At 41.2% G+C, this 16,498-nt stretch overlaps 1 protein-coding gene and 1 long non-coding RNA gene across 2 annotated transcripts; one reads left to right on the top strand and one right to left on the bottom strand.

The window, feature by feature from the left end:
- Positions 1 to 1,755: 1,755 nt before the first annotated feature.
- Positions 1,756 to 3,026, bottom strand: LOC110495197. The gene is made up of 3 exons (XR_002469402.2): positions 2,455 to 3,026; positions 2,261 to 2,336; positions 1,756 to 2,174 (listed from the first exon to the last, which is right to left on the bottom strand). It is a non-coding gene; the product is annotated as an uncharacterized LOC110495197 (long non-coding RNA).
- Positions 3,027 to 3,503: 477 nt separating this feature from the next.
- On the top strand, positions 3,504 to 16,130 carry LOC110494702 (CD9 antigen). Its single transcript, XM_021569995.2, has 8 exons — positions 3,504 to 3,729; positions 7,747 to 7,849; positions 12,480 to 12,577; positions 13,209 to 13,283; positions 13,390 to 13,485; positions 13,619 to 13,684; positions 14,037 to 14,120; positions 14,271 to 16,130. Exons 1-8 carry the CDS (start codon positions 3,661 to 3,663, stop codon positions 14,334 to 14,336), a joined length of 657 nt encoding a protein of 218 aa, XP_021425670.1. The 5' UTR covers positions 3,504 to 3,660; the 3' UTR covers positions 14,337 to 16,130.
- Positions 16,131 to 16,498: the final 368 nt, after the last annotated feature.

Below are 16,498 nucleotides of genomic sequence, written 5' to 3'. Positions count from 1 at the left end.
AAAATTTGAATTTCAGTTTTTTGGATAAAAGTTGAGACAAAACCATACACTGTATTTGAGGAACAATGGGAAAGTAATTCTGCTTTGAATGTTGATAAACTTGTAAACACACCTTTACTAGTGTTTTTTTTTTTTTACAGCAATTTGACCATGAAGGTCTGATTCAAGCAGTCTCCTCTAAACAGTGGATGTTGAGATGTGTCTGTTACTTGAACTCTGAAGAATTTATTTGGGCTGCAATTTCTGAGGCTTGTAACTCTAATAAATGTATCCCGGTAACTCCGGGTCTTCCTTTTCTGTGGAGGTCCTCATGAGAGCCAGTTTCATCATAGCGCTTGATGGTTTTTGCGACTGCATTTGAAGAAACTTTCAAAGTTCGTGCAATTTTCTGGATTACCTGACCTTCATGTCTTAAGGTAATGATGGACTGTCATTTCTCTTTGCTTATTTGAGCTGTTCTTGCCATAATATGGACTTAGAATTTTACCAAATAGGGCTAACTTCTGTATACCAAACCCTACCTTGTGACAACACAACTGATTGGCTCAAACGCATTAAGGAAAGAAATTCCACATATTAACAAGGCACACCTGTTAAATTAAATGCATTCCAGGAAGCTGGTTGAGAGAATTCCAAGAGTGTGCAAATCTGTCATCAAGGCAAAGGGTGGCTACTTTGAAGAATCTCAAATATAAAATATATTTGGATTTAACACTTTTTTGGTTATAAAATGATTCCATGAATGATATTTAATAGTTTTGATGTCTTCAATACTATTCTACAATGTAGAAAATTGTTTTGTTTTTTAAAGAAAAATCCTTGAATGAGTAGGTGTGTACAAACTTTTGACTGGTGCTGTATGCTATTGTTCTGGCCTGTGTGGTTCATATGTGTTGTAGTTTGTTGCATCGTATTGCTTAGTTCATCATTTGTGTCAACTTTGAATTTACAGATGCAGACCCGAAGACAAACCATGTCTCCAATTGTCCCAGTACTGTGGTGTACTGGTGTACTGCAGGCCTAAGTGACCACACACACTCAAATGGACCTACAGCTGGGGTAAGATTCTTCCATCATTCACACACAGTAGACACAGTTTAATTAAACCACCATGTTATCAACCAAATGCTGTCCTCATTGCTTAAGTTGTATTGTCTATGGCTCAATTTGTGGAAATACTGTGATCACTCATCTTTAATGTTGTCATTCACAGACACACGATGACCACAATTTGAACGCTGCAACCGAGATGGAATGACATGGAGGGACACACGCTGAGACCCTGAGTATGACTGGACATGGGCTAGGGTATTTGTGATGACCTAAAAATGGATGCAGAAGCACACCAGCACACCTTTTAATGTTCATTCCGTGGCCAACCATCCCTCTAGTTACCCCTCATTCCACACTTTGCCTTTTATGCTCCATGAACCCTCAACTTGACACCTTCACCCATTTTCCAAATCCAGCTACCTTCACTTGTTCTTCTCCTGATATAACATCTAGCAACACGTTTAAAAGTGTTGTGGTGTACTGTTTTTGCTACCTTTTTTCACCTGTGTAATGCCGTACTCCTCTTATTCTGGGGTTCAGACTGAATGCAGTGGTAAAGGTGCTGCTCACAATTGACATCAGCAACATGGACCTGTTACATTGACCAGAAGACTGTTGATATAGCTGTGTTCAGGCATGGCTTCCTTGTTTTGAGTCTGTTGTTTCTCATCCTGCAGGAGTTGACCTAGCATTTTATATTAAATCTACTTCACACATCCAGTAGTTTCTCCTTTTGTAACTCACCCACTAAAAATCACTACATGCTGTTTTACATTGTGTTATTTCTGCTGGTCTAATTCCTAAAAAGGAAAAGTAGACAAATCTCTGCGCTCTCAGATAGTAATAATAGTTAATATGGTGCTCTTCAATGTCCCATGTTTGTGGCATTGATGAATAAATAATTTGTTTACTTCAAATTAGATGTTTATATTTGATGTATAAAAGACATACAGTATGTATTGTATTGGTTAACTGTTGTGATTTCTTTAAAACAATGTAATTGTTGGAGTTCAAGCGTTTGACGTGATTGATGGGTGATTAGGTGCATTCTTGTCAAATAAATAGGCTTATTAATGCATGATTATGGATACATTCTGCAAAGAGTTAATCTGGCTTTGAATCTGCAACAGAACATGTCAACAAGTTAGTTCTGAATTTCTTTAATAAAGCAGGGCATTCTGATACCAAGAATTGAAATATATATCACCTTGTTCATATAGTTGGCAGTAATTCTAAGGGATTAAAGGGATTATAGACCTCCACCGGCTGAAGGAGCAGAGGATCTGATAAAACAAAGGTGTCAACTAGAGATGACATGCAGGGATCTTGCATGTCTACATTTATGCTAATTAGCATTTTCGAATTAGAGTAAATAGAGCCGAATATATTGATAAAAGTCACCTTGTCCAGGAGAGATTCACACAGTTATCAAAACGTCACGCCGGGGAAAGCCTACAATGAAACACAAGCCTTGTTTGAAGTGGCTCTAAAATCCCTAATGGAAAAATGAATGGTGAAAAAAAAAAAAATGGGTATTATGACACGTCCACTGTTGTGAAGTAGTGGGATTGGTTGTTTAGCAACAAAACCGGTTTAGATTGTTGACAAAATATAAACTATATTTTTTCTCCAATGTTTATTGGAAACATATATACATTTACACAATGAGCACTTGTTGTCGCTCAAATACAGCTTGGAGTTGTTGGTAGCTAGCTACAGATTTTTTTGCCATAAAAATCTGTCAAAACACCTCAAAACAAGACATTGTTTAAATAACAAGATGAAACTAGCTGAGACGAGTCACTTACGATTCCCCACATGGCAGTTTCGTGTCATTGTTGATAGCTAGCTACCTGGTCATCCATAATCACAACAAGAGATTATTACCCCATTAAAGTGTCCATATCCTTTTCGTGACGTTGTCAACTAACCCAGCTATCTGATTAATCTCTACACTCACGAGTCAATGACAGAAAATGGGCAGTCCGACAAATAGCGTAAAATTCCTCTACAGATAAAACAATGAGACAGATATTTCACTGGATGTATAAATGTGAAGCATCCGGTGTGCGGTTCCACTCACTACCAAATATGGTAGTGCGGGGAAGCATACTGGCGGGCTGCGGGAGAAGTTGGAACGATATGGATTTTGGCCGACATTTTGCAAATCTTTTCATCAATTAAACATTTAATCTCAATACAATTTCTGTTCCCAAACCTAGAATCTGTTATGAACGGATTGGACTAAGTTTTGTAGACTTCACCATTTGCAAAAGTTTGTAAAAATCGAGTTGTTTAGGCGTTCCGTAAAGGAAATATGCAGATGTTAACTAGAACGCGCCAATAGGATATTGCTAGCGCGTGCTTGGCTCTGCCCACCTCCTTGCTTGTTCTGCCCACTCTGACTCATTTGTTGTTATTGGAAATGACAAGTTCTGGTCTATCTTGGTTTCCTTAAAAATCTTTGGCTCCTGCAATCATTTTGAGACTGCAGCGCGGGTTGTATGGTTGATGTCCAGTTATTTCCAACCCACATTTTTTAACAAAGTCTCACTCTCTTCTTGATCTTGTATTAGGATCTAGGACAAAAAAAAAGCCTTTGGAATCATGAGTAAAGTGCAAGGTGGGATGAAATGCGTGAAATATCTCCTTTTCGTTTTCAACTTCATATTATGGGTAAGTGTTGGTCCTACTATCGATAAATTAATATACAGTTATTCAATCATAAACAAGGTTGCATGTGTGCATAATTGATCGTGATTGCGGATGCATTTTGCAGCAAGTGAATCTCTCACGCTGGTTGAAGCCGATTCATTTATATTCTTATCTAGGTCTGGGGGGAAACTTCATTTCGTTTTAGATCTGTCTCTGCAATGTTATCTGATTTTTATCAATATAAGTCGTTTCTTTTTTCCACGTATGTTGTTACCAATAGTAGTCTTATTCTGACGGATGAGATAGGACTTCCTCACACATACACACAAGTACTGTACACACTCTCTCTATTCTCATCCTTCTTTAACCATGATGTGGCACAATGTACCATCTGAATTTCATGTATAAAGTCAACAAAATGCGTGAATTAACTATGTTAACAACTATTATATGTCTGCAAAAAGTATGTTCAAATTACATTTTCAAATCAAATCGTATTTGTCACATGCGCCGAATACAACAGGTGTAAACTTCACCGTGAAATGCTTACTTAACAAGCCCTTAACCAACAATGACGTTCAAGAAATAGAGTTGAGAAAATATTTACTAAATAAACTAAAGTAAAAAAATGTTTATATATATATATATATATATATATATATATATATATATATATATATATATATATATATATATATATATATATATATATATGTGTGTATGTATGTATGTGTGTGTATCAAAAAGTGACAAGAAAATTACATAACAATAATGAGGCTTTATACAGTCTCACTATGTTGCTGTAGTAGACACTGTTATTCCCTGATGTGAGTCAAACATAGCATAGGCCTATGAATTTGTTGCAGAACTGCAGTTTGTTTCTATATTTCCAACATCTATGATAATAGAGATCCTATTAAATAACTAGATGGGACATGTCATAAAACCTTAGAGTTCCAGAAGGGTGTGGAAAAGGCAGCCATATTGGTCAGGGAGACATCCAAACCTGTCTAATTGGAATGAATGGCAGTAGAGACATAATCTTGATTTTTCTTATGTAGGAAAATAAAAGTAAGGCATGTGATATCAGAAATTGTGTAATATAATTATTGTCAACCTACAATATTAAAATAGTTTCCACGGGTTTTATACCAATTTCCCAATAAATAGCCTAAAATATGTAAACAGACCATACATGTCTCCATGTTTTGTTTCATTGGAAAGCTGTGAGTGCTATTATATATTACAATATCAGTACTTGTTGCATTTACAACTTGTCTAAGTCCTATCATCAACTGATTTCAGCCAGTGTATGGCTGTGGATGGACTGCATTTTTTGAATGGAATGTTGGGATAAACTTCTTCAAATCAATCCCATATACTATGATCTCACAAAACAAAGGTTTTACATTCTCTAGTTCAGCAATATTAAAAACAGTCAAATTCTTCTCAAAGATGCCCTCTGGTGGTCAAACTAGCACTAACTCGCATTAATGGCAACAATGGCTGACACTAAAATAACATGCCATAGAATTCTGCGGCTGCCCGCAAGCTGTGCTGCAGTACAACACAACTTTTAATGGAAGAACCACAGTAGTCCCAGTTGGTACTAGATAGAACGTTGCGGCCCTACCCGCCAGTGGGGAAACAACCAGTGCTTACCTAGGTTACCCCATTGGCTCACACCAAAAACATGACGTTTTTCAAACACAATTTCTTGTTGTCTGCTTTCTTGTCAATAACAAAACTACATTTAAGAAAAGTCCAACATGTCTAAAGATAACTTTCAACAGTGCCTGCTCTCAGGTGTTCTCACTACTTAAACGTAATACGATAGGGCTTCCCTCATGCCCCTTTTTTTTTTTTGTGTCCTACTTGGACACCGGGTCACCACATTTCCCACTATCCCACTCTGAATAGCCCGAAGCCCCACGGCTCTTCTCGCAGGCCCTATTTCCCTATGTAGCAGCATTGTGAACCGCAGGCCCTTATTTCCCTATGTAGGAGCATTGTGAACCGCAGGCCCTTATTTCCCTATGTAGGAGCATTGTGAACCGCAGGCCCTATTTCCCTATGTAGGAGCATTGTGAACCGCAGGCCCTATTTCCCTATGTAGCAGCATTGTGAACCGCAGGCCCTATTTCCCTATGTAGCAGCATTGTGAACCGCAGGCCCTATTTCCCTATGTAGCAGCATTGTGAACTGCAGGCCCTTATTTCCCTATGTAGCAGCATTGTGAACTGCAGGCCCTTATTTCCCTATGTAGCAGCATTGTGAACCACAGGCCCTATTTCCCTATGTAGGAGCATTGTGAACTGCAGGCCCTTATTTCCCTATGTAGGAGCATTGTGAACCGCATGTTGGGATTTTTGACCTGGTTGAACAGCAGCTTTTCGGCACGTTTTGTTATTTCTGTATAACAGAAAATTAGCTATGAAGTTGTCTCTTTTACACTGGGGGTCAATGGGAATTTTTTTTCCCCCCCTCAATTTTCATATATGAAGTTTTTAACCTGTTTTCATATTGTTTTCTAAAAGTAAACATTTTGACCAATGTGTCACATTTCTGAAACTGAAACTGAAATACAAATACATTGTTCTTGATGATATACGTAATATTATGGATATTAGAGTATCTCTATTCCCGACTTTACGATCTAGAGCTCTCTGCCCACGGTAAGACAATTGGTTGTCCCCAGAGTGGTGTCACTTCGTCAGACAGCAGCCCTTTGTGCCCAGTTATGAGACAAAAGCAGCAGTGTTGTGAGCTGAGCCAATGAGGGCAGGGTCATAGTGGTGAGGAGAAAGCCAAAGAGGGCAGGGTCATAGTGGTGAGGAGAAAGCCAATGAGGGCAGGGTCATAGTGGTGAGGAGAAAGCCAATGAGGGCAGGGTCATAGTGGTGAGGAGAAAGCCAAAGAGGGCAGGGTCATAGTGGTGAGGAGAAAGCCAAAGAGGGCAGGGTCATAGTGGTGAGGAGAAAGCCAATGAGTGCAGGGTCATAGTGGTGAGGAGAAAGCCAATGAGGGTAGGGTCATAGTGGTGAGGAGAAAGCCAATGAGTGCAGGGTCATAGTGGTGAGGAGAAAGCCAATGAGGGTAGGGTCATAGTGGTGAGGAGAAAGCCAAAGAGGGCAGGGTCATAGTGGTGAGGAGAAAGCCAAAGAGAACAGGGTGGTAGTGGACACAGCTTGAGGCTGAGACACCACGGGCTGCCCTGTCTAGGTTTTAGCTGTAGGCACAGATGTAGGATTAGTTTACCCTCTGCCTATCCCTCTGCTTATGCATCCCCATTAGGGGTTTAAAATGTAACACGGTCTTGGGGCCGTGTCTGCTTTGGCTGCCCCTCTACATGGTGCTCTGAAGGCCAAAGGCCCCAGAGGTTAAAAGCGGACTAGTTAGCATGTGCTACTTTTTTATTACAACATAATACCATTAGATTTCCACTATGTGCAGTAACGGTTGAAAACAACTGGTTATGGTGTATGTATTTTTAATGGGACACAGAGGACACACAAGGGCTGTGGTTAGTTGTGAAGTCAATTATTTTCGTACTGGCTGTTCCTTTTAATGAAAACAGCCATTTTTGACAGTTGTTTTTTTTCTGAGTACAATGTTTTATTGAAGAGTCTGCCCAAGAGCATCTGCTCAGCCTCTATGTAAGGTCAGGCACAACATGGATGGAATACCACCGTGTATCTGGTAAGGCTGTCATGGGGATCAGTGCTGTCCTGATCTGTTCTCAAGGTCAACTCGAGACCATGTTAATTAATAGACACCAGTCAGTCTGAATCTCATCTATAGTATGCAACATCATGCTCTAATAAAGGTTAAGGTCCATGATGACATAAAAAAAGGAATGTGTACAATAATGTGCAGAATGGGTTAATTGATTGTCAACGTGTTGCATTGTTAAACAGTGAATATCTGTATAACAATGTTGATGATTAATGAATACATTTATTTATTTATTTCCACTAAATGTTATACAGTGAATATTGGTGTATGTTTAAGCTTGATCTCTCCTTTTCTGCACCCCAGCTGTGTGGCTCATTTGTGTTGGCAGTGGGATTATGGCTGAGGTTTGACCCAGAGACAGTCCAGCTCCTGACTGGAGAGGAAGCCCCTGAGACCTTCTTCATAGGTGAGTCCAGTTCACAGTGAGACCAGGAGCCCAGATCAGCTGAACACCCTCCCAACTGTTCTACTGGAATTAGTTACCAGTCTCGTGTTTAGTATGGCATAACATAACCATAGCAAAATGCTAACATCTCCTCTGTTTCAAAAAAGGTTTTCAAAAAATGTCCTTACATTTCCTTGTACGGAACACAGCCCAGCTACCCACAATGTTCACGAGGGTAGGAATACGTTTGAAGTACAGTATTTAATGCGTGGCTATCTTTGTGTTTGTTGAAGCATTTCCCATCAACCTGGTCCTGTTTTAATCTCACAGGAACATACACTGAGTGTATAAAACATTAAGAACACCTTCCTGATATAAAGTTGCACCCCCTTTTGCCCTCAGAACAGCCTGTGTTCGTCGGCATGGACTCGACAAGGTGTCAAGCGTTTCACAGGGATGCTTCCCACAGTTGTCAAGTTGGCTGGATGTCCTTTGGGTGGTGGGCCATTCTTGATACACATGGGAAACTGTTGTGTAAAAAACCCAGCAGCTTTGTGATTCTTGACACACTCAAACCAGTACGCCTGGCACCTACTAACATACCCTGTTCAAAGGCACTTAAATCGTTTGTCTTGCCCATTCACCCTCTGAATGGCACACATACAGTACACTACCGTTCAAAAGTTTGGGGTCACTTAGAAATGTCCTTGTTTTTAAAGAAAATATATTTTTTGTCCATTAAAATAACATCAAATTGATCAGAAATACAGTGGAGACATAGTTAATGTTGTAAATTACTATTGTAGCTGGAAACGGCAGATTTTGTATGGAATATCTACAGAGGCCCATTATGAGCAACCATCACTCCTGTTTTCCAATGGCACGTTGTGTTAGCTAATCTAAGTTTATAATATGAAAAGGCTAATTAATCATTAGAAAACCCTTTTGCAATTACATTAGCACAGCTGAAAACTGTTTTGCTGATTAAAGAAGCAATAAAACTGTCCTTCTTTAGACTAGTTGAGTATCTGGAGCGTAAACATTTGTGGGTTCGATTACAGGCTCAAAACACCAGTCTCAACGTCAACAGTGAAGAGGCGACTCTGCAAAGAAAAAGTTGTATCTCAGACTGGCCATTAAAAGGAAAAGATTAAGATGGGCAAAAGAACACAGACACTGGACAGAGGAACTCTGCCTAGAAGGCCAGCATCCCATTTCCAGCTACAATAGTCATTTACAACATTAACAATGTCTACACTGTATTTCTGATCAATTTAATGTTACTTTAATGGACAAGAAATTTGCTTTTCTTTAAAAAACAAGGACATTTCTAAGTGACCCCAAACCTTTGAATGTTGGTGTACACAATCCATGTCTCAATGTTTAAAAATCCTCCTTTAACCTGTCTTCTCCCCTTCATCTACACTGATTGAAGTGGACTTAACAAGTGACATCAGCGTTTACCTGGATTCACCTGGTCAGTCTATGTCACTCGGTGTATATGCTATGACAGGAATCTTAACTTTTTGATGGCTTATTCTATTAGAGTCAGCACTCAATTGCCTGTGGGTCATCATCCCCTTTTAGGACATAATCACAGGTTTATTCTTGCAACAACAAACATATTTCCCACATGAGCTCTTTGAAGAGAAAGTGCTTGGAGGGGCATTTTCCTGAGCGTCCAATTATATGAAGACGATAACAATAACATTCACACAATGCCTCTCAACGTTCAGTATTAAGTACACTTCAGTTCAGTGTTCCATACAATAGCATCTCTCTCAATGGGTCTCCACCATGGAAATTAGTAGAATGCAGCCTATTCTTGTTACTCCCACTTAGAGCATGACCTAAAATGGTGACTTCACTTCATCAGCTCTTCACCATGCCTTCACCCAGTTGGCTGCTGTCCTCAGGGTGCTCTGAGGCTACAGTCTCCTAGTGACCGCCACTCCCATCAGCCAGAAAGTCATGATATCATCAAACATTGCGTCATTCATTGCACATTGTGATATTGACATCTGGTGCCAACTTCTTGATTTAATCCTAGTTAAATGCAGTAAAATAATATCTGGATAGATGCCCAAGCTTTGGGATGATGTTTGCAATGTAGCTGGTTATGATAACACTATCAAGTTAATTTAGGCTTTCAATGCAAATGTCATACCAGCGCTTTCCTGGGCATCCAAACCATGTGGCACAAAGAGAGCTTCTTACCCAACATGGTGACTTCTGAGTTTGGTAATACGCTCTTAGAAAAAAGGGTTCAAAAAGGGTTCTTCGGCTATCCCCATAGGAACACCCTTTTTGGTTCCAGGTAGAACAGAACCCTTTTGGCTTCTACCTGAAACCAAAAAGCATTCTCTTAGGGAGACAGTCGAAGAACCCTTTTAGGTTCTAGATAGCACTTTATTTTATTCTAAGAGTGTATTGGTTGTAGCCAACAATACATGCATAACCATGTGTTCTTATCCATTTCACTTCACATTTAATGTGGAGACGTTGCAACGACAACAACAAAAATCACTACGATTGATCATTCTTTTATCATATTGCCTTGGCAACACAAGACGCATATTATCTTGGGCTGCATAAGAACCATAGGAGAGAGAAAGGCCTTATTGCAGATGTCCCTACGAGACAAGACCAGACTGAACAGACAGAGATACCATAGAGGGGCAATGTGCAGCATTCTCTACAGATGATTCACTTTCCATTCTGTCACTTCTGTGTCTGTCTAAGCTGAGACAAGCCTATGGGGAGCAGCCACAGTAGATTTGCACACTGAACTCTCAAAGATTTGCATTGCCCATTGCTATCCTCCACCAATACTGGGCCAACACAGAAGTGCAAATGCTTAGATATGGCAGATATCGATAAGCATGAGTGCTGTACATGTGTTGGGAAGGCCTCTCTTATCAACGTCGCTAGCTTTGTTTGTGTAAAGCAAGGCACCTGTCTTGTCTCATGGTGTTTTCCATTGCTAAGCAGGAGATAAGCTTTGAGCTCAGCCAGCCCTCTTGTTCCCAGTTTCCTCCCCCAACCACAGCGCAGCCACAGCGCAGCCACAGCGGACCGTTTCGCCACACCTTCTGTCTATTGTTCTTAAGCAACGAAAACAACCTTAGCGCACCACGACCCCAATGTGGTTTAATTAGGCAGCCATAGCAGTTCCTGCCTGTGTCATTGATTAAGCCCTGAACACGAAGCATGGGGACTGCCCTGGTGTACCATTACTACCCTATCACAGGGCTGGTAATAAGAGGTGTAGGAAAGCAACACAGGGCTGGAAGTTAGGAGTATGGGGGGGAACCTCAGGGCTAGTAGTGAGGGTTATGGAGGGCGGCACCACCGGGCTGGTAGTGAGGGGTGGGGGGGGCACCACAGGGCTGGTAGTAATGGGTATGGGGGGGCATCACAGGGCTGGTAGTGAGGGGTGTGGTGGGGATACCACAGGGCTGGTAGTGAGGGGTGTGAGAGGGCACCACAGGGCTGGTAGTGAAGGGTGTGGGGGTGCACCACAGGGCTGGTAGTGAGGGGTGTGGGGGGGCACCACAGGGCTGGTAGTGAGGGGTGTGAGAGGGCAACACAGGGCTGGTAGTGAAGGGTGTTGGGGGGGCACCACAGGGATGGTAGTGAGGGGTGTGGGGGGGCACCACAGGGCTGGTAGTGAGGGGTGGGGGGCACCACAGGGCTGGTAGTGAGGGGTGTGGGGTGCACCACAGGGCTGGTAGTGAAGGGTATGGGTATGGTAGTGAGGGGTGTGAGAGGGCACCACAGGGCTGGTAGTGAAGGGTGTGGGGGTGCACCACAGGGCTGGTAGTGAGGGGTGTGGGGGGGCACCACAGGGCTGGTAGTGAGGGGTGTGAGAGGGCAACACAGGGCTGGTAGTGAAGGGTGTTGGGGGGGCACCACAGGGATGGTAGTGAGGGGTGTGGGGGGGCACCACAGGGCTGGTAGTGAGGGGTATGGCGCACCACAGGGCTGGTAGTGAGTTGTGTGGGGGGGCATCACAGGACTGGTATTGAGGTGTGTGTGGGAGGGGGCACCAACAGGGCGTGTTGTGAAGAGGACATCACAGTGCTGGTAGTGAGGGAGGGTGGTCATCACAGGGCTGGTAGTGAGGGGAGGTGATTATATTTCCTACTCCTTGTGTTGAGAGTGGTAATGTTGCTCAAGCAGGGATGAAGCAGCTAACGACATCCACATTGCCTCTGAAAATGAGTGTTGTGTTGATGAGAGACATTGTAGAGAAATGTACTGCTGCACGTTCAGCAAAGATGTGCGTTGGATTACTTAAGCAACACCAAGATATTCAGGGTATGCAAAATATATTCAATCAACCGAGAGGCACTTTGAATAATGTACAATTAGCACTTTGAAGTGGAAAAGTACCTTGTTTTAATGACACTTTTCACAACTGTCAGGATTTTGCATCTCCTTTCAGCTCCTGTATTTTCCACATCGAACACTTCAGAATGTTAACATGTTAGCTGTATTATATACGGGATATTCCTTCACTTCAGTTTGCAGTTATCTAGATTGTGTTGCTGCATGGTTTGGTCCGTGTGCAACAATCTTTGTTAATGCTGTCACCATCTGTTGATTCACTGAACCTCCCCCCGCTCACTCTCTGTCTATCTCTCCTCAGCCGTGTACATACTGATTGGTGCAGGTGGGGGAATGACGCTGGTGGGATTCTTTGGTTGCTGTGGAGCTGTGAAGGAGTCACAGTGTCTCCTTGCTTCGGTGGGTAATTGGTGGGAGTTTTACCTTAGGCACCTGTCTCTGTTCAGTGGAATGCAATTTTATCTTAGCTCTACCCAACCATTTTGAGTCAACACAAGCCTCCCACTGGGCACAGACGTCAATGCAATGTCTATTCCACGTTGGGTCATCATAATTTCATTGAACTGATGTGAAAACAACATTGGTTCCACCAGTGTGTGCCTGGTGGGCTTATCTTATGAGTATACTGTCAGCAGGCCCTGAGTTTTTACTAACCATATGTCCTGATCTGGGAAAACTCCTGGCCATATGTACAGGATACTGTATGGTAGGCTATGCATTAAAATGAACTGGGTGGTTCGAGCCCTGAAAAGCTGATTGGCTGACAGCCGTGGTATATCAGACGGTATACCATGGGTATGACAACATTTCTTGCTACTGCTTTAGTTATGTTGGTAACCAGTTTATAATAGCAATAAGGCTTCTCAGGGGTTTGTGGTATATGGCCAATATACCACGGCTAAGGGCTGTATCCAGGCACTCCGCATTGTGTTGTGCATTAGAACAGCTCTTAGTCGTGGTATATTGGTGATATACCACACCCCCTCAGGCCTTATTGGCTTAATATGTCACTGCCCTCTCTGTTTTGCAGTTCTTTGCCTGCCTTCTTGTAATCGTTGGTGCAGAGGTTGCTGCAGGTGTGTTTGGATTCATGAGCAAAGACAAGGTATATCCACTCCAATCAATGTTCTGATATTAAACTTAAATGAAAGACAATTTATTGATACTGCAATCTCTGACTAATTTGAATTCATCCTTAATCTATGTTTTAGATCATTGAAGATGTTCAAAAGTTCTACAGTGAATCTATTTCAGAAGGTTCTGAAAATGCCAACCGGACGGCAATAGCAGCAATTTACCACACTGTTGTGAGTTAAACTACTGTTTTCTTTATGCTCTCATTAAGTACTTATTGATCATGTCACATTGTCAATGTTGTCCATTTCTATGTTTTGATATGCTATATTTATTTGTTATATTCTGTTTTATTTCCATTTGTAGCTGAATTGCTGTGGGGACTCCGTGACTAACCCGTCTCTGTGTCTTCCTGGTGATGAAGACCTAAAGGTACAAACAACCATTCTTTGCGCTCTCCTGCTGCAGTATCATATATTCCTCTAGGTGGCAGTATAACACCATTGAAAACAACATGGTTTACCGTAGTTCCACTTCTTGTCTCCTTTACTGTCTGATAGCCATTACTTTAGGCCGGCAGTTATCTATTTTACCTAATTTCAAATTAGATTATTAATATCTAGTTTTATAGGCTAGTTATAGTACAGTAGTACCTATAGTTGTGCTTAGATCATGGGTTTCAGAGATATTGTGTGCTCTATAGATGCTAATGAAGATACCCTAATGTTCTCTTATTAAGTGAATTAAGGTATTGTAAGTGACATTATTCTATGTGTGTTTCCAGAACTGTCTGAATGCAATAACGGACTTTTTCAATGAAAAGCTCTACATTATCGGATATGTGGGGATTGGTGTTGCAGGAGTAATGGTAAGAGTCTTACTGACACTCAGGCACAAATTACATTATGTTACATATGGTAACTCATTATATAATTATTTACAAAATATTACCAGAAATCTGCAGAAAACTGTATTACAAGCTTATATAGACTAATATAGTTTTTTGTTCTCTCCTCAGGTCATTGGTATGATCTTCAGTATGGTCCTCTGCTGTGCAATTCGGAACAACAGGGAGGTGATCTAGAAAGACCCAGTAGCTCCAGCCTTACCCCTCCCACCCTGCAGACTTAATACCGACTCACCAGCTCTTTATAATCACAATGCCTGAACAAGGAAGGTACATCACATCTGGGATGGAGGACAGGGGAGCCTTTTTTAACACAAACATTCAAGTCCGGGGGTCAATTTAGTGGTGCGGGTGTGATATCACACACTCAAATGTTGGCAGGGATTTCCCCATCCCCTGGACAGAGGCAGTTAGACCAGAACCCCTCTCTCTCCTCTGGCATCTCGGTGACCTGAATAACTGGCCTCTTACTGCACTCCTCTCCAAGCACAACGTGGCTCAGCATCTGGCACTACTCTGAGACATCCCCCATGTTTCTCATCCTCTAACACTGCCATGTTCATGTACCGTCTTCCTCTTTGACGCAGGAATGTGATGGCTGAGGAGCATTGCTGTATGCAAACTCCTTTGTGTGCTGTTTTTAACGTTATTTATTCAATGTCTTGTAACCTCAGTTCAAGGGTTAATTTTGTGTACAGAGCTACTGTAGTCGTACGTTGTCTGCTTGTAAAGTTGTATTTAGGTCAGTAATCTTAACTTCAGTCATGGAGTTTTACATAACTGTTGTTGGGACTTGCACCTACTGTATGCATCATACATTTCATTACTCACTAAATGTCTCAAATGTGTGTCTTTGTATAGACAAGCCCAAGCAATCTATTCCTACCACAGCTGCATATTCTACTTTAACAAACGGTATGTTGTTTTCCTTTGCTTGGCCCATCAGCATAGTGTTGCTCTGCTACAAGCATACCCTGCACCTTGTTTTGGAAAAGAGCTGATTTCAACTTGACCAACATTCGGAATAACTTTTGTCATTAATATTCTGTGTCAGGAAGCAGCTACATTTTATGAAGCACTGTCCTGTCATTATTTGAATGTCCAACCTGAAGTCTGGATGTTCAAGCCTTTTTGCATTGTCCTGGGCGAGGCCTCAGAGAACACGTGTGAACTGTTCCAGTCAGTTAGTGTATATTTTTGAATGAATCTAGTGGGTGTTAATATTGTTTGCACACAGTTGGCCCACACTGTTGTAGATCCAGGTTATGTATGCTAATAATGTCAAACAAAAAAGACATTGAACACTTTTATTTTATCAGCATGTCCATTTGGTCAAATGAGATGTTTTTATCCTATTTAAATGTTCATGGATCTCCCGTGAGAAAGCTAAAAGAAATTAGACTATTTAACCTAGTTAATAGCAGAAAGCTATTAGCTGTATTTGACAAACATTAGGGATGTGTGGGTCAGTTGATTGTTCACCCATCTGCAACCGCCTGACTATATGTGATAATGGTCGAATCTGATGCCCGACCCCAACCAGCAAATATAGAAAATGCACTGTACAGTTCCCATTTTTGTCTTGAACATGTATTTATTGACAAATGAAGTTTTAACACACAGGTGACCCCAAAGCTTAGGTTTACGCACTAATGCCAGATAAAAAATAATGAAAAACCGGTAACACTACCGGACACCCAGCATCATAACACATTATGAAACGGTCATAATAACCATGTCATAATGTCATAACAGCTGACATAACTTGTCATGACACATCTATTTGAACCTGTTGTGGCATATATTGTGTTATTTTATGGCTGGTTATGACACCTACATAAGAGTGTCAAAACCTACCACACAACGCAAAACATTCCATTACACCATAGCCTACTCTTCAACAGCATGTTTATGTTATATAACATTTTCTGAAATTGACCATATTAAAATATTGTTGTAATTGGGCACACATTGCTGTCAGACTTGCACCTACCCCAATGCTCTCTTTCTGATGACAGGGATGAACGCAGGAACAGATTTCAGGAGCAGGACAAGACACCCTCTTTTTGACTGATGACTGACATAAGGGCATGCACATGACAGGCCTATCTGGTTTATATGATTATGATGGTCATAATGCTTCTTGAGTGTCATTAAGTATATTTTTTACAAGTTAGTTAAAATGTGATGAAAAAAAACATGACTGTAAATAATTCATCACAACAACAAAGAACTTAAAGAAACAAACTTTCAAACGAAAGGAAACTTCTTGGCAGGGAAAAAAACATTTGAATAAATATGGGTTTTGACACTTATGTAGGTGTCATAACCAGCCATAA

The sequence above is a fragment of the Oncorhynchus mykiss genome, chromosome 17 (genome assembly GCF_013265735.2).
Source record: "Oncorhynchus mykiss isolate Arlee chromosome 17, USDA_OmykA_1.1, whole genome shotgun sequence".
In the NCBI taxonomy this organism is placed as follows: Eukaryota; Metazoa; Chordata; class Actinopteri; order Salmoniformes; family Salmonidae; genus Oncorhynchus; species Oncorhynchus mykiss.
The sequence above is the reverse complement of the archived record's forward strand: the minus strand, read 5'-3'. Positions and strand labels throughout refer to the sequence as shown.

Coding starts and splice junctions, on each gene's coding strand:
- LOC110494702 (XM_021569995.2), top strand. CDS start 3,661: ATGAGTAAAGTGCAAGGTGGGATGAAATGCGTGAAATATCTCCTTTTC. Junction 12,578..13,208: donor CACAGTGTCTCCTTGCTTCG/GTGGGTAATTGG, acceptor TCTGTTTTGCAG/TTCTTTGCCTGCCTTCTTGT. Junction 13,685..14,036: donor CTGGTGATGAAGACCTAAAG/GTACAAACAACC, acceptor GTGTGTTTCCAG/AACTGTCTGAATGCAATAAC.